Source organism: Larus michahellis, chromosome 14, assembly GCF_964199755.1.
Source record: "Larus michahellis chromosome 14, bLarMic1.1, whole genome shotgun sequence".
Taxonomy (NCBI): domain Eukaryota; kingdom Metazoa; phylum Chordata; class Aves; order Charadriiformes; family Laridae; genus Larus; species Larus michahellis.
Window position 1 is genome coordinate 14,289,969 of NC_133909.1, and position 21,080 is coordinate 14,311,048.

General features: G+C 38.0%; 1 protein-coding gene across 31 annotated transcripts in view; it reads left to right on the forward strand.

The window, feature by feature from the left end:
• The window catches only part of BPTF (bromodomain PHD finger transcription factor), a 58,337-nt gene that overhangs the window by 16,928 nt on the left and 20,329 nt on the right, over window positions 1-21,080 (forward strand). For 18 of the 31 annotated variants that reach the window (XM_074607774.1, XM_074607757.1, XM_074607765.1 and 15 more), the window contains 16 exons: window positions 4,922-5,145; window positions 5,709-5,906; window positions 6,456-6,644; window positions 9,310-9,483; window positions 9,603-9,778; window positions 11,041-11,396; window positions 11,682-11,813; window positions 12,355-12,484; window positions 13,247-13,382; window positions 14,106-14,324; window positions 14,620-17,038; window positions 17,269-17,393; window positions 17,592-17,720; window positions 18,017-18,167; window positions 18,968-19,091; window positions 20,542-20,794. In XM_074607774.1, coding sequence (XP_074463875.1) covers window positions 4,922-5,145; window positions 5,709-5,906; window positions 6,456-6,644; window positions 9,310-9,483; window positions 9,603-9,778; window positions 11,041-11,396; window positions 11,682-11,813; window positions 12,355-12,484; window positions 13,247-13,382; window positions 14,106-14,324; window positions 14,620-17,038; window positions 17,269-17,393; window positions 17,592-17,720; window positions 18,017-18,167; window positions 18,968-19,091; window positions 20,542-20,794 — 5,135 coding nt within the window. The remainder of the gene's footprint in view (window positions 1-4,921; window positions 5,146-5,708; window positions 5,907-6,455; window positions 6,645-9,309; window positions 9,484-9,602; window positions 9,779-11,040; window positions 11,397-11,681; window positions 11,814-12,354; window positions 12,485-13,246; window positions 13,383-14,105; window positions 14,325-14,619; window positions 17,039-17,268; window positions 17,394-17,591; window positions 17,721-18,016; window positions 18,168-18,967; window positions 19,092-20,541; window positions 20,795-21,080) is intronic. The other 13 variants (XM_074607762.1, XM_074607778.1, XM_074607763.1 and 10 more) reach the window with 4 other exon arrangements.

Genomic DNA, 21,080 nt, shown 5'->3' on the forward strand with positions numbered 1-21,080 from the left:
AGAAATGCAGTTCATCCATTAATAGTTTCCTGACTGTCTTTCATATTCTCATGCGGATCATCTAGGTTGAAAGCATCTTTCCCTGCTCATCCCTGTTGCCATTAGAAATTATGTCTTCCGCTAGTGTCAATGTGCCCGTGCATGCTTCCAGAACAACTTCTTTCTGAAGTATGTGGTTTGGGTTAAAAATTTTTTAAATCCTCCTGATGGAATTGGAAGAAAAGGCGGACAGGCCGTAGTTCTGGTAGGTCCGCAGCAGTAGCGCTCTTCAGCAGTGCGGTGGGGGATGTACAGGACCGACCAATTCCACTAGGCTTTTCAGAGAACTTTGCCATAATTAAATTTATGCATAAGGTACCTTAAAACTTTATGCTAAAGCCACTTCATAAGGGGACAAATGTATTTACTATAGAACTAAATTCCAAGAAAATCCACTTTAATAATTTACATAGATATTAAACTGTACTTCCATTTTTAATGTCCTTTAGATTCAGTAAGCTTGCTGTATTGCAAACCCAACCTTTTCGCATATATATATACTGAGCAAAATCAAACCACACCTGATAACTGAAGGATAACTTAAAGGGTAACTGTCAAATGTTAAAACCTGAGATTCATGAAATGACATCATATCAGCTTTATTAAAATTACTAGAATGTGTTCACCAATGCCATGTGATCAAATATATCAGATCTAAAATATAATAGATCTAAAAATAATCTGCACAAACACCGATTTGAAATCTTGCCCAGGGGGATTAGAGAATTGAAATCCTAAATTCTTGCATTTTTTTATTTTTCAAAGGGGTTTTTAGGGCTTTTTACTACTTCCCCCCCTTATAAATGTTATAAATCTCTCACACCACTGGTTTTCCCGTCTTTTAAAGGGTTTTGTAGTCCTGTTGTTCACTGCTACTTTTATTTCCACACTCACTGCGTCCTGAGGGTAATAAGCCTTGTCTAAGCCCATCATTGTGGGTTTGTTTCTCTTTTCAACCTCTTCTGTTTTACAAAGATGGAAAAGTGGATACTGAGGAGGTCTCCTTCCATACGTCCCCATCAGCAAATATCAACAAGATTTAAAATGAAAAAAAAACAAAACAAAACCAAAAAAGACAAGAGAAAATAAATTCCTGAGGTTTTATTTCAAGCTGTTAGCAAATATAGTATGATGTCTCCGGGTCAGTTGCGTTTGTTTTGCATGTGAAGGTTATTTCTGCAAGTTAACGAGTCAGGAAATTTAGGGCTTTGACTTGCATTCTCCTAGTAAACTGCTGCAGTGTTTTCACAAGTTATCTTTCTAGAAATACTGAGATGCGTTGGATTTGTCATATGTCTATCAAAGAAGGTAATGAAACATTGTTTGGCTTTCATTTTGAAAGCAGAAATAAGACACAAACTGTTATTCCTGAGTTGAATGTATCATCCGTGAAGGTCAAAAATAGTTTCAACTTTTTTTCTGCAAGATTTGTCGTGCTGATTATGTGCTTATTGGATCCTCCTCTGTTTTCTCCAATTAATTGAAAAGGTTTTGGACCATCGATTGAATAGATTACTTTAAACGTTTTACTCAATTCTTCAGTTTCTAACTATATCAGCATGGAATTCAGGAAGGGTTGTGTCCACTTCACTGTTACTTCACTTGAAATTTTCTAGCATCTTCTTTGTTGTCATTTTTATCAGTCTTAAAACTTGCCTCTAAAGCCTGCCAGTGAATAGTTCCTGGCAGCAAAGGAGGCTGAAAGAGGTAGGAAATATTCATATGGTTCTTTTCTGCCTTGCTTTGGCCTCACTTAACGAATGTGACTCAGGGGCGTCCCTGGAGAGGAAGCAGACCTGTCCCAGCACCGGGCTGGCAGCGCTGCCTGCCTCCTCGGAGAAGAACACTGGGAACCACTCCTTGGGTAGATTCGCATCTTTCCAGCTTCGTTTTATGATAGCCTCTCTGATTTCTTCAAAGGGTAAAAGTAACATCCCTTTAGCCCATGCGAGAAGGTCTTCCCGGAAAGTGAGCTTAAATCTCTTAATTTTTAATTTAAGTCTTAACTAACTGCCAAAAAGGATTGTGTAGAATGATTTCTGCTCTAGTTCTGTGACAGTTAGTGAGTTGGTAACGAGCACTCCAAGGCTTCCACTGGCATACACCTCACTCTTGAAAAGAAGTCTGACCAAACACGAGCTTCGTGTCGGCATACATAACAGCAAACTCGCGCTGTTTCATTTTCTGTCTGTGCTTTTGTCAAGAGAAAACCAGTTGCTGAACTTCTGTTACTAGGGCTGTGATAGCCTTTAATTCAAGAGAAATTATGTGCCCAAAACCCTTCATAAATTAAGTAGAAGGGAAATAAAATACTCCTGGATAACCTTAGTGTCTGCTTCTAGAATATTATCTGAGCAGTTCTTTAACGGGTAGGTCTCCAATCACACATGGGAAGATTAGCTCTAGGTGCCTTCTGCAGAATAGTCTCTGTGGCCTGGTGTTTTAATTCTTCACAGCGTCCCTCTGGCTTTTATGGGCCTGTAATATAGCATACCTTTACTGGTACTGAAGGCTTTTTCTTGAGTTATACAGGGAAATTGAAGATAACAGCTAATTGCTTTTCAGTCCGATGGAACACTAGAATAGAAAGAACTAATGGGAAAGGAAAAGACACATGCTTCGTGGGACTTTCAGGTGACATACATACGCATCCTGGACGCTTTGGCATAGCTGTAGCAGTTTCAGACTTGCTAAATGGGGGGAGAAAGTGGAAAAAGAAGAAAACGCTTGGATGATCACTGTCAAAATTTAATCAAGGTGTACAAGCCTCTGTGCCTTTGTGCTTGTCTGGATGTGGGTACTAGCACAGCCTGACTTCATGGAGTGATGAGACGATATAAAGCCTTCATGTTGTTGCATGTAAGGTCATAGAAGATGATGTATAAATGGCATATCTGTCTAGTAAATAATCATGTAATGAGCTAGGGGTTCAAAACGAAAGGTTGAAGTTCCCTCTTTGGTGAGTTAAGAAGTAACTAAAGTATAAACTTAGCAACAGCATGTTATTCTACAGTCCTGTTTGTAAGGAGTGTCTTGCTCTCGCCACTTCGTTGGACGTTTGCCAGGGAAATGCAGAAGGCATCCTTTCCCTCTCCTTTTTACTTAAGCATTTTGTTTCATCCTTTTCTTTCCTCTTGCTGTATAAAGCTGTATTTCCTGCATTCTCGTCTCCCTTTCCATCTTAGGTTTTGGGTGTTTGCCTTTATCTTCCTTTTCTGTGGCTTTTGTTCACAAAGAATAATAAAGGTGCTGCCATTCCTATTGTTGTTAGGAAATAAGTTTCTTGGTTTGGAGGAAACATAGTTTAAATAATAATTTTTCTTCAACATAGAAAGCTACAGGCATAGAATATTCCATAGTGTCAAATGATTGTCAACGTTCATCTGTTACTTTTTGATGTGTAGTATGTGGGCAGTCTTCCTGAAATGAGCTGTTTTCTGAGAAAATTTGTCAAACTTAACAATGCTAACTTGTTAAAACTAATGGAAAGTTACTGGTAGCCTAGAGGAGTAAATGGGTAAAGTAGAATTAGTTGCTTTTTATGAGCAAAGGCCTTTGAGACAAATTATAGTATTTCTTTGCAATTGGTTCTATCATAAAAACCAAAGTCTGTTTTGTAGTAATGGTTGTGATAAATTAGCAGTTGAATTTTGAGTAATGTTGCCATTATATACTTCATAACCACCTTGGTCTAGTAGTATTCTGATTAAGTTGCGGATATTACAGTTGTTTCATAAACAGAACGTGGAAAACAGTAGATAGATGATGATCAGGTTGCCTTAATGGTGGTTTGGCTTTCTGAATATCTGAGGCCAGTTTTTACCATCTTTAACGTATCAGCCACGTGGAGGCAGCCAGTCGAGAGGAACACAAAAGAAACCTTACAAGGGCAGACCTGGGAAATGACAATCAGTTTTCCATTCCTGTTGAGAATTTTGTTCAGGATTATTAGTGGGCCAGAGGCCTGTAATGCTTTTACAGGTAGTGCAAGTGTAGCAGTAGTTTATCTCCTCTTCCACCTGTGGAGGCCAGGCTGATAAACCGTTGTGTCACCTCGTACGATGTTGCAGAAATGCGTGGTCCTGCCTACAGCCAGCCTGGATCCAGTGGCTGCTGCTTACCAGGACCCAACAAGCCAAGCTGAAGTCAAGCAGCCTTCTGCGGAACCGCTTGGAGCGTCCTCCTTACGCTCTCCAGCCCTCTGGGAGAGCCTGTTACCCGAGACATTTATGGAGTTCACGTGGGTCTGGTGGCCCTGTTGAGATGCTTTTGTCACTCTGGTCCTTCAGTAGTTTTGTCTCGGCTTGTGGTGTTATGGAGTACCCCAGATAAAAAAGTGTGGAAAACCCTTGATCTTTTCATAGGATCGTATTGTGACTCTGTTGTCCCCTACTGACCCGCTCACAGGTGAATGCCATAGGGATACTAATATAAGCTACTTTATGAAAGTGACATTCTACACTTTGAATTTCCTAAGCACTATTTCCTGAAAATGCAGTCAGAAACACTAACCTTTATGGATTCTGGAGCCATACCCTCTCTCATTGCAAATTGTGTGAGACTTAGTAGATTACTAGTTACACTAATGGTAAACATAATGAGAATAAACCCTGTTGCCAGATTGGACAAACCAGTTTTAAGGAGATTCTTCAAAAGTTTTCCCGAGGAAGTTGTCATGAGAACTTCTGAGGGGATGAAAAAAAGGGAGGAAAGCAAGAAAGGAGTATTTGGGTACTGAACTGGGTGTATGTAAGTGTCCTCGTGTGATTTGTTTATTCACATTCAGGTATTGGCATTTAATAGTTTTCTACAAAAAAGCAGGCTGATACTAATTTTTGTCATTTATCCAGATATTTTTAATTTTTTTTTTATACTCTTACAGAGAGGAAGATTCAGAAAGTGAGAAAGATAAGAAAATCTGGTACTATAGCACAAAGATACAGCTGGCAGAGTTAGTTGAATGCCTAGACAAAGATTACTGGGAAGCTGACCTATGTAAAACTCTGGAAGAGATGCGTGAGGAAATTCATCGGCACATGGATGTGACAGAAGACCTGACTAATAAAGCAAGGGGCAACAACAAGTCTTTCCTTTCTGCAGCAAATGGTAAGAATATTTTGTTTAATGGGAATAGATGTTGCACTTCAGATCAAATACCAGTGTATATGTATTTTACTATAAGAAGTTTATAGAAGTTGATGGAGAATTTCCACGCAGGTGTACCAGCATGGCTGTGTAGTGCTGACTACTTGCAGCACTGTTTCATGTATTCCAATGAGACGTGGAGTGGCAAAAGTATTGGAGCTCTAATATTTGCACAATATTATGGAAAGTGTGGAATAATGCATGTCTCCTCTGCAGTTCCCCACCTTGCAGCAATAAATAGCAATACAAATCTGTGAAGGTTTGAACTTCGGTTCTAGGGAATATGTGAAGATTAGATACTCAGGTTTAAAAGTGGATTTAAGTCATCACTATATAAATGCATAACTGAGCAATCAATAATTAGATCTTTGGAATTGTTTCTTCCAAGTGGGGAAAAGTAGTAAGAAGTTGGATGTTATCTTTTATCGCATCGAAAAGTAGTATTTATGTCATGTTATTTCTGCTCAGTGGCTCTGTAGGTGGTGGTGTGTTGTTTATTGATGGCAACATACGTTCTATTGTAGATGAAATTTTGGACGTTATCAGAGCAAGAAAAGGAGAAATAGTGGAAGACAAAAACACAGCAGATGATGAAGAAAAGGCCAAAAGTGATGTTGATAATGACCAGACGGATGCTGAGAGGGGCAAGGAAGAATCTGGAGACCAAGATAAAATTGAGCAGACATCCACTGAGGAAGATGCGGAAAAAGTGAAAACAGAAGGTAAAGAAACTATGACTGTGCTTTAACAACTTCATTTAAGTAAAGGGAATTTTTAGTTAAGATCCTCACATTTCTTTAAGTGTTAATGGGGTATTTATTTTTTTTTAATGATTCTCTAAGTTATTTTTTTAAGTAATAGGTGATATTTCTCAGTTTCTTTGTGGTTGTATGTTTTAATTATTAAGTAATTTCAACAATTTTCCTACTTTTCAAGTTAAATACAGCTAGCTTGTCGATACCTTGGCTTGAGGTACAGGTGGCACTTACAGGTTGTGATCAACACATTTGTAATAAGCAATATTACATCATTTTTAACATTGTTTTCGTCATCAGAATTAGTGTGTTCTTTGAGTCTGAGACAATACTATCTCGCAGAAAAAAAAAAAAGAAAAAGAAAGAGAAAAAAAAGAGGAAAGGAGAAAGCTTGTTGTTTTTCAGCATTATCAAACAAACAAAGCTGCTGAAGTTGCTTTCTATGGATGATGCCAAACGACATCCTGAAACATACTAAAGAATATCCCTAAAGTTTTGTTGTGCATTTTACTGTAGAGGCAACAGTCGTTGGGGATAAAAGTAACTCTGTGACATCAAGCACTGATGACAGCAGCACAAATCCTTCTGCAGGAGAGACTAGTTGCTCTGAAGGGAAGAACGCAATGGGGTGTCAGTCAGAAACCTTTGATAGCAACAACGTGGCAGAGAAGAAGGTGGCATCAGAGCTCCCTCAGGAACTCTCAGGTACAGAAGGCACTGTTACCGATGCCTCTGTAATTTGGGGAATCTGTTAAGTTTTCTATCCGGTTTGTCCACTAAAACCATTCACAGCGCGTATCACTCATGCTGTTTGCTTGCAGTGCCATCCTTTACTGCTACGTTGTCATTAACATTTCAAAGTTAATTTTCTTGCAACTAGTGCTTGAAATTCGTGGTCCTCCGTGACATTAGCATTTGTTTCCATGCCTTCCAAAGATGACTATGGCTAAGCTTTTTATGTTCTATTTTCTGTATATTTTATTTTTCCATAGTGATCCATAATGATCATTAGCATCCTATCAAAGTTTATTTCAAATTCTAATTTGCTGCTGGCTTGTTTATTATTTTAACCTCTCATTTACTGTATAAATTACTAACAAACAAAGTATTTTCGTTCACGTGAGTAAACCATTGCACTGAAATGTCAAGATTAAAATTGCCATGCTAGGAATTTTAAACAGATTTCAGAATTGTAAGCACAGGGGCTCTTGTTGTATTTTAACGTGTTTTGTTCTGCCATGACAGTGATTCAAAAGTAGTAATATACACTAATGAAAAAACCACCCAAATTTTAGATTTAAGAATAAATGGTACTTGATTAGGTGTAACGTAAATTATCAGTGTGGCATTTTAGAATGATACTCTATTACATTTAGAATTATATCCTATTAACAAGCTTTACTACATAACCAGATGTTGTTCCAAACATCTGAATACTGTTAAAATAATCAGAATTTTATTTTCTGTTCTTAAAAATGTAAAAATACTCTAATCTGTGATGTAGCCATACTCAGTCTTTTGTGTTTTAAAAAATGTTAGTAAACGTTTCTCTCCTACGGAAATAGTTCTGCATTCAGGTACAGATTGCGCTCCTTGAACTTGCAGATGCGAATGCATCCAGACCTTGTAATGAACTTTGTTAACAGGAGGAGAAAATGAAAGTTAAGATTAATCCCTAATCTGGAAGCCTTGTAATGCACTTTTTTAATGCAGAAAATGTCCTAGTGCTTGGGACAAAAAGCACACATTTTAGATATTTAACCAAATTTTTTTGCCTGTTGTCATATTTTTTATTCCATTTTGAAGTTAAAATAACTGTATAGAGGTTTAATGGAAAAGATACACATCCTATAACTTTGTTCCAGGCACATTTGTGGGTTCGAACTGTATTTTAAAGATTCACTTTCATTATTTCTTTATTATACTTTCACAGGTAGTTTTCTCCTTCCAAAGCTTCTAGTTTGTTTTCACAGTAGTGGGCTTTTTTTGTAGGAGAGTGTGTGTACGCAGAGGGTTCTTCCTCAAGTCTAACTTACTGTAGTCAGAGTGGTATTTCTGTTCCTGTTATGAAATTTCAGTTTGAGACTTATTTCGGAGGGAGGGAGGGAGAGATACTGAACCAGCAGCGGTGAGGCAGCTGCCCCCAGAGAGGGGGAAAATAAGAGTAAAACGCAAAGTTAGATGAGAACGTCTGTCACCATCCTTGTTAAACGCAGTGTGGGTATGAGTCTGTTATTAAGAGTCTTGTTTGGGTGCTTCCCCTCCGAACAGCAGGCACCACGGGTGGTTCTGATTTTCCTCTTAGTAAAAAGGGAAATGGGTCGAAGGGTGGTGGCCACCCACTTGGCAGAGCCAGAAATCAAGACACATTCGGGTTAGGGATCTTCTAAGAATCCCAGAATATTTATCTAATTGTCTTTCTGCTAGGAGTGAATATGTCACAAAAAGGACGTTTTGTTCTGTCACGTTTCTTAATAACAACAGAGTCCCTGATGTTTTGGAAGAATTCTAGAAACGGAAAAAAATCTTGCATTTTTTAAACAACTAAGCCGTCTCTTGTGCACAAAACCAAGACAATGTTGTTTTGAGAGATTGTGGCTTGTTCTTACTGGGAAGCTGAGTGATTTATTTCTAGGTAGCTGCAGTTTGCTGGTGCTTTAGTCAGAAGATCAAACTCGGGCAGTATGCCGTGCCAATGATGTCCACAGCTGTCAGGCAGACGGCAACAAGGACAACTGAGGACCAAGAACGTGGTTGCCCTACTGAGCTTGAAGCACCGTGTAGTCCCATCAGATTGTAAGAAGGAGGCTGATATTTTAAGTTCTCAGAGGAGGAGTTAAGATACAGAGTGGTGCCAACTGAACTGAAATCTGTGGGATTCCTCAGAATTAATGTGCTGAATCACAGTTCACACAATCAAAGACTCGGTGGAAAACTGGAGGGGAATTGAAAGGTGTATGCTTTGAGGAACAGCTAAAGCACAAGAAAATTGAAAGAAATAAAATCATAGAAGCTGCAGGAATACCAAATTTCATGAAATCTGCAAAACAAAGTCTCAGTTAGAGGGTTCTCTGCGTGTGCATCTATAGAAAAAATTGTCTTGTGTTTAAAATACATTCGTATTTCATCCAAATAGGAATTTCAGTTCTTCAGAGCTGTAAAAGTTGAAACTGCTTGAAACGGAACAAAAAATACTTTCATGGATACAGTGCTCTGGAGGAAATCAATATTTTATGGGTATTTCTCTCCAGTCCAGCAAAAGATGTTCATCTGACTCCTTTTTTTTTTTTTGATGAAAAATTTAAAGCTAGAAAAAATTGCATTGATCCAATTTAAAAGAAAAACTAAAAATGAAGTTGTTCTTTTGTAGAAGAAACTGGTCAGATGATCCCTAGCACCAGTAGCAGTGCATCTGCTGCACCTCTGCAGCCAGATGTTGAAAACAGCAACGGGAGCGAGCTGGGCGCGGGGCAGAATGACTCCATTAAGACGCCTGATGATGCTGAAAATGCAGAGAGGGGATCCCAGACTTCAGAAGACATAGGTAATAATAATAGCGTCCTGACTTTCATTTTATGCTTCTTTTTATTTTATAACTCGCATACATCAGTAGAAAACTTCCAATTTTTAAGTTTGTTTTAAAAGCCTGTTTTTCCTGGGCAGGAGAGAAATCTAATGGTGAAAGAAGTGATTCTCCAGGCGCAGGAAAAGGCACGCCAGGTTCGACGCGAATGCTCACAAGATTACGAAATCCAGATAGCAAGTTGAGCCAGATGAAAAGCCAGCAGGTTGCTGCTGCAGCACACGAAGCAAATAAATTATATAAAGAAGGCAGAGAGGTTTGTGCACATCTTGGAAAACTCAACAAGTGTGAAAACTGTTTTAAAAAACTGATAATCTTCTTAAAAATAACAGAAGTTATTTTGGCAGACTGTGGAGGTACTTTAAAAAAAAAAAGAGTAAAAACAAATTAGCAAATGGTGGAAGTGCGGTATCACAGGAACCTTTTTTCCTCCTTCTCCGTTGCAGTTGATCTCTGAGTTACTGCCAACAGAGTGGTTTGAGAGTGACCCCGTGCACTTCACCGCACTGGTCATAAAAGTTAGAGAATTGTTTACTGTATAGCCAGTAATAAGTTACATGCATTTTGTCCCACTTCTGTCTTCAAATTCCTCAGAACTGGTGTGCCAAAACTACAACTTTGCAGTGGTTTGTGTTTGATTGTTGTTTGAATACCTAGGCAATAGCCACACTTCCAGTTCCTAACAAATCTGTACTGGCAGACCATGCCCATTTAAAGGCAATCATTGCAAAATAGTAGCACTGCTTGATGTAGACGAAAGTGAAATCTCTCTCTTAAACGTCTGCCAGTTGGGATACAGTTTTTGTGCATCGTTTGTATGGCTATAGGTTGTTTGTTGGGTTTTTGGTGCTTTGTTTTGTGGTGTGGTTTTGTTGTTTGGTGTTGTTTGGTGTTTTTTTAAGTAGCCCAGTTTCTTTGGGTATTTAAGAAGTGTTTAAGGAGTTCTTTGCAGTTAGTTGTCTGCATATTGTTTGGTGTATTAATTTTATTTTTGTTAACTGGTTTGCCTTGTAAGTTAGCATTTAGCATATTCATTCATAAACCTCTCAAATTTGGAACTCAGTTATGAGTAATTAGACCAGTGATGTTATCCATGCCATGTTTTCAAAGTGAAAGATGTTTGTTTGCTTAGCTACGTGTATGAATTCTGTGATTTACCCAGGAGGGGTTTCACAGAAAGCTTACTTAAGTTTAGTGAAGCTGTTTTCCCACAGCTGTCTCCCTCAATGAGCATAATTCAGACCAGCAAACAGGGTTCCTGTTTGACGTCCCGAGGAGCCTGGATGATGGGTTGTTTAATGTTAAAGTTGATCTTTGGGAATATCTTGACTCTATCTAGAATCAGGGATGAAGTACCTATATAGAGTATATCAGGTAAACAGTTATTTGCTTCTACAAACTGATGCAAGGTATTTTTTTGTATTCTATATGTAGACAGTTGAAGCCTAAATCATAAGTAAGTAAATAGAAATATTTGAAACTTAAGTGAATCTTTAAAATCAGTCTTTCTTTCCCAAGGTTCTGGTGGTCAACTCTCAAGGTGAAGTCTCCCGAATGAACACAAAGAAGGAAGTCGTGATGAAAGGAAATATCAACAATTATTTCAAATTAGGGCAAGAGGGGAAGTATCGTGTTTATCATAATCAGTATGCCACTAATTCATTCGCATTGAACAAGCACCAGCACAGGGAAGACCATGACAAGAGACGGCATCTCTCGCACAAATTCTGTCTGACTCCTGCTGGAGAGTTCAAATGGAACGGGTCTGTACATGGGTCCAAAGTTCTCACCATATCCACCTTGAGGCTAACTATTATTCAGCTAGAAAACAATATCCCGGCGTCATTCCTTCACCCTAACTGGGCTTCCCACAGGTAAATTAATACATGAAAATATATATTTTCTTGTTTTACTTGTAATTTTGTTAACTGTATTAATAAGCAGTGGTCTTTGTTTTTTTCAAAATCAGTGATTTCCAAGCACTGTGTGCTTCAATATATTAAGATATAAGATAACACATTTGTGTTTTGTGATGGACGGCGAAAAGGATTGCACATTTGAATAAAGTATTAAAATATAGGAGGTTTTATCCTACCATTAAATCTATGTTGTATTAGTGCATGTATATGTTTCAGGTTTTTGTCTCTTTTCCAATTTAGGTCTAACTGGATTAAGGCTGTTCAGATGTGCAGCAAACCTAGAGAATTTGCACTAGCGCTGGCTATATTGGAATGTGCAATTAAACCAGTTGTCATGCTGCCAATCTGGCGGGAATCGTTGGGGCACACTAGGTAAAATAAATAAGCATAACAATCTTTTTGAATATGAGAACTTTACTTTGTTTTACAATTACTAGTTCCTCTAAGCCTGTAAGAATTATGTTTAAATTTAGTCAGTCATTCAGCACCTGAAGTGTTTTTTCTCAACCAGAAACACTGAAAATACTCAACAAGATTTTTATAATGTCATTGCTCCTGCGAAGCAAGTTGGTTTTCTTTCTGTGAGCCACAGTCTCAAAGTGATACAATTTTGGGAGACTAGGAGAGCAAATTTCAACACACTCAGTTCAGCCGAGTCCCGTCTTTTGTCTCTTGTTGTGTCGTAGAAGCCGAAACTAAATGTGTCTGATGTTAGACCCAGTGGCAGGCAGTGGTGTTTGCCTTACTGGAACAGCCAAAAAAAGCAGCGTTCCTATTGCAAGTGATACAGATAACCTGACATTGGGCCTTCTTAACTTCAGATGTTTAAAATTGTTCAAAGGGGAAGTATATGCGGCTCTTTGACTTCTTACAAGATCCTGTACTTAAATGTACTTAAATCTGTATGTATTAGATTACGCAGAATGACAGCAATAGAAAGAGAAGAAAAGGAGAAAGTGAAAAAAAAGGAGAGAAAACAAGAAGAAGAAGAAACAATGCAGCAAGCTACATGGGTGAAATACACATTTCCTGTCAAACATCAGGTAAGGTTTTCTTTTGTGTGAAGAACAAAAAAAAAACCAAACAGAAATTGTTGGTTTCATACTCTTTTTCTGTTTTCATTTTAAACTTAAAATTTTAATGTCATTGCGTTACTCTCTGCCATTGGAGCAGGAACCATGCCCACGTATTCCAGCACATAATCTTGGTCTGAACTAAATTTGACATGTATTATGCTCTCAGAGACACTGCCTGAGTTGACAGGGGTTTGTCTGCAAAATGCAGCCGTTCCTCATGGAAGGGTTCTAGATGGTTACTGGAATCTTGACTGTCTGTCTGTCCCTCGTCAGTGCTCCCCTCCCATCCCTGCTTCCCCCCCAAAAAAGCTAGCCTTTACTTTGGAAGGTATATAATACGATGAGAACTACTGTAGAAACCTCTCTGTTCTCCTACAGTAGATATTAAATACTTTTTTGGAGTGTTTCTTTGCTCTAAATTTATTTGTTGTAACAAATACAGGTTGATTCAAGAAACTTGTATAATCTTTCAGCTTTTAGGTAAATAGATTCTCATAGTTACACAGCTTTTAGATGTTACTATAATAGAATCAATTATCAGCAGATATATCTTTAATTTGGGATAGTATGTTATTTCACAGATGTAATTCCACTTGCTCGAAAAAGTCTGTGAATTGAAGTTTCTTGGTTTGGGGTTTTTTAAATCATTTTAGGTTCTTAAATCAATACATACTTTAATAATGCAGTAAATAGCACCATTAAAACTACTATTTTTAAAATATTTAACAGGTTTGGAAGCAAAAAGGAGAGGAATATAGAGTAACGGGATATGGTGGCTGGAGCTGGATTAGTAAAACACATGTCCACAGGTTTATGCCCAAACTGCCTGGAAATACTAACACGAATTACAGAAAGTTGCTACCAAGTAAGTGTCTGCATTGCTTACATTTTTTGTAGTTACTAACATGCGGCTTTTTATTGCTTATTCAGTTAATTATTTGCATGTGATGTTTGTTACGTAGACTTTCCCTGTTGCTTTTAACTGGACTAAGCACGAAATGGATGCTGCTGCTTCCAGTGTTGTCTGCGTGATTGTTAAATTCGATTTGTCTCGCTTTCTGCATTGCAATGAATAGCCACTACAGTGTTAAGCACAGTTGCTTGAATACTAATGTCCATTCTGGCTTAACTGTAGAAACCAAAATTATTACAAATTATTAGTGAGTTTTCGCAGTCTGAATTAATATGCTCTTAAAAGGCTGGGTTTTCAGAAAGTGGTATTTAGTTTCCTGAAAAATGGGTGGGGATTTTGGTGGTTTGGGGTGTTTGTTTGGTTTTGTTTGGTTGGTTTGGTTTCGTTTTTATTTGGGTTCTTGTTTGTGTGTTTTAAAGAAAAGCTGAACATGGGCTCCTGAAAAAATAATTTAAATGAAACATTTTTATCTCTGGTGGGCTTTTAGATATTTTATTATTATTCAGTATTGCACTAAGCTTAATCTGTGATGTTACAATTGTATACTTAATTCTGTTACTGAATTTCAGTAATGATGTGTGAATGATCTGAGAGGTAAACTAACATACATTAAAGTGTATCAGAGTATGAAAAATATTCTGAATAATTGTAACCGTTTAATTAATTTGTTAATAGCAAAGAGTGAAGATGAAAAATGCAACTTGGATAAACGAAAAGGTCCAATTAAGGTAAAACCAGAGAAGGACAGAACAAAGGATTCTAGTGATCTGCAAGCAAAAGACAAAGCAGATGTTTCAGAAACCTTGGAGAAAGAAGTGAAAGAAGAAAAGTCGCATGAAGAAAAAGTAGAAGTTGACACAATTTCTGAAAATCTAGATCATGCAAAAGACAAAGGTGATATGCTTAAGTTATTATAAAACTAGCTAGTCGTTACATAGATATGTAAAAGCATAGGACCTCAGAAATAACTGTTGAAAAACCCTGTAACAGGTTCTGTCAAGACATTTTAAATGTCTCAGTTGATTGCTTACAATCCCTTGTAGTAATGTCTGACGTTTTTGTTCCCTTTTTCTTGAAATCTATTAATATGCTAAAAGGTCCGTTTGTTTCTTAGTACTTAATGTAAAAATACAGTTTGGTATTCATTGTCAGGGGAGCTTACTGATTGAGAGTTATTTCTTCTTCACAGCTGAAAAAGAAATCGATGGTGAAAATGATAAAGTCATCAAGGAAGAACCTATGGATGTAGACGATGTGAAAATTGAATCCCCCGTAAAAGATGAGGATAGTGATTGTAAGCTGGATATAATCAATGTCAGTGAGGGATTTCATTTAAGGACTTGCTACAAAAGGAAAGTAAAATCATCAAAATTAGATGGACTACTTGAGAGGCGAATAAAACAGTTTACACTGGAAGAAAAACAACGTCTAGAAAGGATGAAGCTGGAGGCTAGTGCTAAAACAGTAGGCATTCGATCTGTAAGCCCCCAGAAAAACATAAATGAGCTGCAAATGAAAAAAGTAAAAGAAGGAAGCCAGTTCAACGTGTCTTCTCGAGATCAAACTGGTGTTTCAGATAAGACCCAAACCGAAGATGCAGAACAGGACTGCTTGCCGATGGGCAGCATCGCTTGTACCAAGAGTGGTGAGCTAGATGAACCCTCTTTGCCTTTGACAAACAGGTTGTCAAAGAGAGAAGGCCGGCTGCTGGATGAAGACTCACCTCGGTCCTCCGATGGTGAAAGCTCCGTTCAGAATGATAGTAAAGACAATCCTGAACCTATGACTGCTGATAAGTGTCAAGGACAAGAGGTTCTTGGACAGCCTGAGAGTTCCTTTGTGGATGGCTTGAAACAAACAAATGCAGAAGGTAGAAGCAAATGGGATGTTTCGGGAACAAGTGAAATACCTTTGCAAGAAAAACTACCTGTTACCAGAGCGGCTCAGCGTGAACGTGAAAACTTGGAGCCAGTGGCTACTGAAAGCAGCTGTAGAAAAGATGCTCTGGCCACTCTTGAAAGCACAGATTCAGAAGGGAATTCTGAACAGCAGAGCAAAGATCCAGAAAACAACTGTGTGATAAAAAGCCATATTGAACCAACATCCTCTCAAGAAAGTGAAATGGAGGAGGAAATTGCTCCAGGAAAGACTGAAAGTAAATCTGAAAATAAGACTATATTTCACCAAAAATCAGTTAGTAAAGATCTAGAACCATTTAAAAAAGAGCTGATTTCTGAAAGAAACCTTGAAAGTCAAACGCCGGAACACATGGATGAGGTAGAAGTTGATGAGGATTTACGGAGCTCTAAACTAACTGAGGCTAATGGTCAAAAGAAAGGTCAGGAACTGCAAGTGGAGACAGGTACCATAAACAAATATCTTGATCAGACAAATCTAAACAGTGTTACTGACAAAAAGAATAATAAAGATGAAGAAACTGAGAGAGAAAAAGAAAAATCAGCATTTCAAATGAATGGAAAAGACAATGACATTAAAGTATTATCAAATGATGACCGCTTAGTTAAGGATACCTGTGAAACTAAGGCAGGGGGTGATATTGAACCAAAAGTTAATAATATTAATAAATCCATTCCAGAACATGAAATAAAACCATTAACTTTTAAGGAATCTTCAGTAAAACCATTCATGAATGGTGACATCATGACAGAGGACACAAAGGACAAAAATAACATGGACGCCAAGTCACGTCTGCAGAGTTCACCTGAGTTTGAATCTGGAGAGAGTCCTCAGCCACCAGATGAAGTTCCCAAGTACGTGCAGAAAACTGAAGAAAAAGAGCTTTCTCCTGAGAGATCTGCCTTTGTGGGCTCTGCTTCCACACCAACGCATACTCTCTGTAAAGAAAATAACCTGAATAGTGAAACAGAATCTATGGAAACGGAAGTAACTGAGGATAAGAAAGTCGCTCCATCACCTGTAACCTCATGCGAGGAATCTAGCTTGAGTAGTGACTTTGCTGATCAGAACGGTGTACAGACATATAAAATGGAAAATATCAACGGAGAAAGTAAAGTAAAAACTGTTATTACTGAAGTGACTACCACAACATCAACTGTGTCTACAGAATCCAAAACTGTGTTTAAAGTTGCAGAGACTCTAGCTTCTAATGATGAGAAAACAACAGTAGTATCATCTACAGAAAACTGTGCCATATCCACTGTAACCACCACCACTACTGTAACGAAGCTTACCACTCCAGCTAGAGACAGTAACGCTGACATCATTTCTGTACAAGAGCGTAGCAAAACAGTGGTCACAACAACAGTAACCGATTCACTGACCACTCCAGAAGGCACCTTGGTGACTTCCATGACTGTCAGCAAAGAATATTCTACAAAAGACAAAGTGAAGTTGATGAAATTTGCAAGACCCAAAAAAACTCGTTCTGGAACTGCCTTACCATCTTACAGAAAATTTGTTACCAAAAGCAGTAAAAAAAGCATATTTGTTTTACCCAATGATGACTTGAAAAAGCTGGCCAGAAAAGGAGGGATCAGAGAAGTTCCCTATTTCAATTACAATGCAAAGCCTGCCTTGGATATCTGGCCATATCCATCCCCAAGGCCAACTTTTGGGATCACTTGGAGGTACATACTTTGTGTTTTTGAAGAAAAGTTTAGGATGCGATGAAATTAATTGAATTTTAAAATACAAGTGGTATACATATTTGTGCCCAAACATGCAAATTTTGCTGTTTGTTATTCAATAATTTTCTATAGTCTTCAATAAAGGTAGAGTGGAAAACCTTTGTCCCATTGGTTTGGTTAGGTATTTTGAATACGTTTTGATTTAAAAACAATTAATACTCTGTTGTTAGGTACCGACTTCAAACAGTAAGATCATTGGCTGGAGTGAGCCTTATGTTGCGATTGTTGTGGGCATGTCTCAAATGGGATGATATGGCAGCAAAAGCTCCACCTGGGGGAGGAACTACACGTACAGGTATTATTTCTGTAAATTTCTGGGTTTCTTAATGCAAAGCATTTCTGTAAAGGCTTGACGTTAGCTATGGCATTTGAATTATTTTAGTCAACAGTTTTTATTAGTTGCCGTTTCTCTACCCGGAGTATATTGGGTTGATTGGAGGTTTAGCTTTTATTTGTTTTTTGTTATTAACATATTGGGACTAATTTGTTGTAGAAACAACTGAAACTGAAATTACAACAACAGAAATAATCAAGCGAAGAGATGTTGGTCCATATGGCATCCGGTCAGAGTACTGTATAAGAAAAATTATTTGTCCCATTGGTGTACCAGAGGCTCCGAAAGGTATGTTTGTTTGTACCTTTTTTTCCTCCCCCTTCCCATAGGCTCCTGCAGAAATGGAGGCAACTGGATCTTTACGTTAATTCAGACCATCAAGGGAGCAAATATAGCTTGACATGAACTATTCATTCGCCTACGGGAAACAAATGGTGCATTTAACTAACTGATGTGATTTACCTGAAGCTGAAAGGCCTTCCTGTTGATAAAATGAGGCTGAAAAAGACACTGAATCTTGTTTTACACTTTTAATTTTGTTTTATGATTGAGCTTAATGTGTGTGTTTTGACTGTTCTCTAAAGAAACTCCAACGCCGCAGAGGAAGGGACTGCGATCAAGTGCACTAAGGCCAAAAAGGCCAGAAACACCCAAGCAAACGGGCCCTGTTATAATTGAAAGTTGGGTAGCAGAGGAGGAATTGGAGCTATGGGAGATCAGGGCATTTGCTGAAAGGTAAACCAACTCAAATGAGCTTTTAAAGAAAGCAGTTTTCATTTGTGTGTGTATGTTAAATAAAAGTTCCTAGTAGAGAACAAAAGCTCAGTAGCTGCGGTCAGTTAAAGCTGATCTGTGTTGCTTTTTTACTGTGTCTTTTGATAATAATGATAGTCAAGCTTAAAGTTGCAAAGCTAAACTATTTGCTGGTACCAAAACAAACTTACGCAAATCTTACAGATTTGTTAGAACTAATATTATATTAATTTTTCCATGCTTATGAACTAATCGTTGTGTGCTAAAAGGCTGTTACTGTAATGCATGGAAAACCTTTAGGCTACTTTTCACGTGACTTCAAACGCTATGTGTTTAAATACTTCTAGAATACAAAGAAAACAAATGTATGCAAGCAAAGTAAAGGTAAATGCAGCCTGAGGATATTCAAGTCATAAAATTAATATCTTCAGTATTGCATGCTTAGAGTGGGAACAACATTTTTGAGTCTCAGAAAGAATTGTTTAAAACTAATGGTATTACATGGATTGTTTGCAGTCTCAGATGTAATTATAAATTCCAGTTTTGATTAATAGTTGCCTGTAAGGTGTTGCAGTAGTTTAACATCAGAGTATTTCAGGGAGGTTGCATGCAACTTCAATAGTTTATTTCAAAATACTTTTAAAGCCGTGACCAGCTTTTTAGTGATCTTCAGTCTTGGCGTTTGTTCTTGTAAGAGCAATTAAACTGGATAAAATGAAATCCAGTTTGATGGTTGGATTTTATGTGATGGTATAACTTACTCTCGGTTGTGTCTTTGGCAGGGTGGAGAAGGAAAAGGCACAGGCAGTTGAACAACAGGCTAAGGTTAGTGAACAGAAGAAGGCAGAGGAGTTCAAGGCCCAATTGGAGGCTCAACTAAAACACCAACGATTGGCTGCCCAGCAGGTGGGGGAGCTATTGGTAGTCCCACCTGTCAGCAACCATGCACTGGTAGTCCACGTCCATTAAAACACAAAAAACAAAGTTTATCTTCCACCATTTTTCAAATAGGTTCCACTTCTTTTGCAAACTAAGCCATCAAACGATGCTGCTCCCACTGTGTACATTCATTATTTTGAAACGGGGTTAAGGCAAAGACTTGTTTTGGATATTTTTTTTTTTCCACCTAATTTATAACACTTGAAAAAGGTTTAGTTTGCTTTCATTTTAAAAGGCTGAGAAGCCCCAATCTCCACGTAAGGTCAACAGTGTTCTGTGCTGTAATGGAGAGCTGCCTTGGTATCTAGCTGCCTTGGGAATACAGCTGCATTTGTTCTTCATACTTCAGTCAGATTGAATCTTTTGATTTTTATCCTATCCAAAGTTGTCTCAATAAAGCCCCTTGATAACTTTTAAAATATATATATATATGTATGTATGTATGTATAGCTGTAAGTGTGTGTACGTGTATATATAAATGTGTGCAATTAAAATTGGGAAACCCAGTGCCATGTTGATATTTCACATACGTTATTAAGAATTGTGCTTTTTTCCAACTTACTCCTTTTTCATTTCATCTTCACTGAAGAAAATACATTACTAGTGAATGAGTGTTTCTCATTTGTGGGCATTACAGCAGTATAATGCTAACCAAACACTGAATTTTAAATCAGTAAATAAAGAGATAATTCCACTAACATAAGGAAGAATGTTGGATTAGTTGGAATTTAAAAGAGCTTACTGATACTATCCCATCGCAAAGTGGCTCTAAATTAAATGTAACTTCTTGACAATTACAGCACAGAAAGTTGCAGGGTAAGGTATTTTGAATCTAATTTTTTTTTTTTAAGCGAGCTTCAAACTGGATTTACAGTTAAAAGAATAATTTCTAAAATTACTTTCTTAATGGTGAAGTAGAGTGATGCACTCTATTTTTTCTGTAACTGGCAGGATCTCAGTGCAGGCAGCTCTAAACTTAGGAATGGTAGTAATAAACCTGATGTTAACGATGGTGTACTGCTGATTGACATAGATGCAGGCTGTATGCACATGGTCAAAGACAAATATAGATGGGTATTTTTCAAAGTTTTTTAACCTTTCAGATTAATCTGAGACTAATTATTAAGTTTTCTTTACAGTAAAGAGCCCAGTGAAATTAACGTAAGCTGAGGATTTTAAAGATACTATGAAGGAAAATTTCTGGCTGTGTACTATCAGCAGAGCTGTTGTTCTGCAGGTCAGGGACTCTTGTGCTGTAGAGCACGCACAGCCTGTTCTTCAGTCCTTTACAACTTGGACTGAAATCCTACCAGAGTCCTTTATTTTTCAGTACTGAAAAGAGACAGCATTTATTTTACAAAATCTGAAAATGCTAATCATCCCTTTCCTTAATTTTTTTTTTTTTTAAATTCTGCAGAAACGGCTGGAACAGCAGAAGCAGATCCCTGCAGCCGGGGTGGCCCCCGCGGTCACTACGGCCAGCAGCACGGCAACCACTGTCTCAGCGCCACAGAAGGTTGTGGTGGGCCCTTTAGCAGGCCCGGTCCCCACTGGAACCAAAGTAGTACTTACTACAAAAGTGGGCTCTCCAGCTACAGTGACATTCCAACAGAACAAGAATTTCCATCAGACTTTTGCTACTTGGGTTAAACAAGGCCAATCTTCAACAGGTAAGTAGCCACTTGTCACGGAAAGAACATGTAAATGGGATGAACTCCATCACAGCACCTACGCCTTCTCCAGAATATATACCATTATTACATTTCTTGTTATCTTTGCTCTTAACTCTCGTGCTAAGTCGGCAGGACACTTCTGAGATAATACCTGTCCGGTTTTTCTTTGTTCAGACTTGCTAGGTAGTCTTATTTCTGACCTGGCTCGTCTATTACTGACCGTTGTTGTACTAGTAATCATTGACAGCTATGCTGTCATGTCATAAACATACTGTTTCCAAAA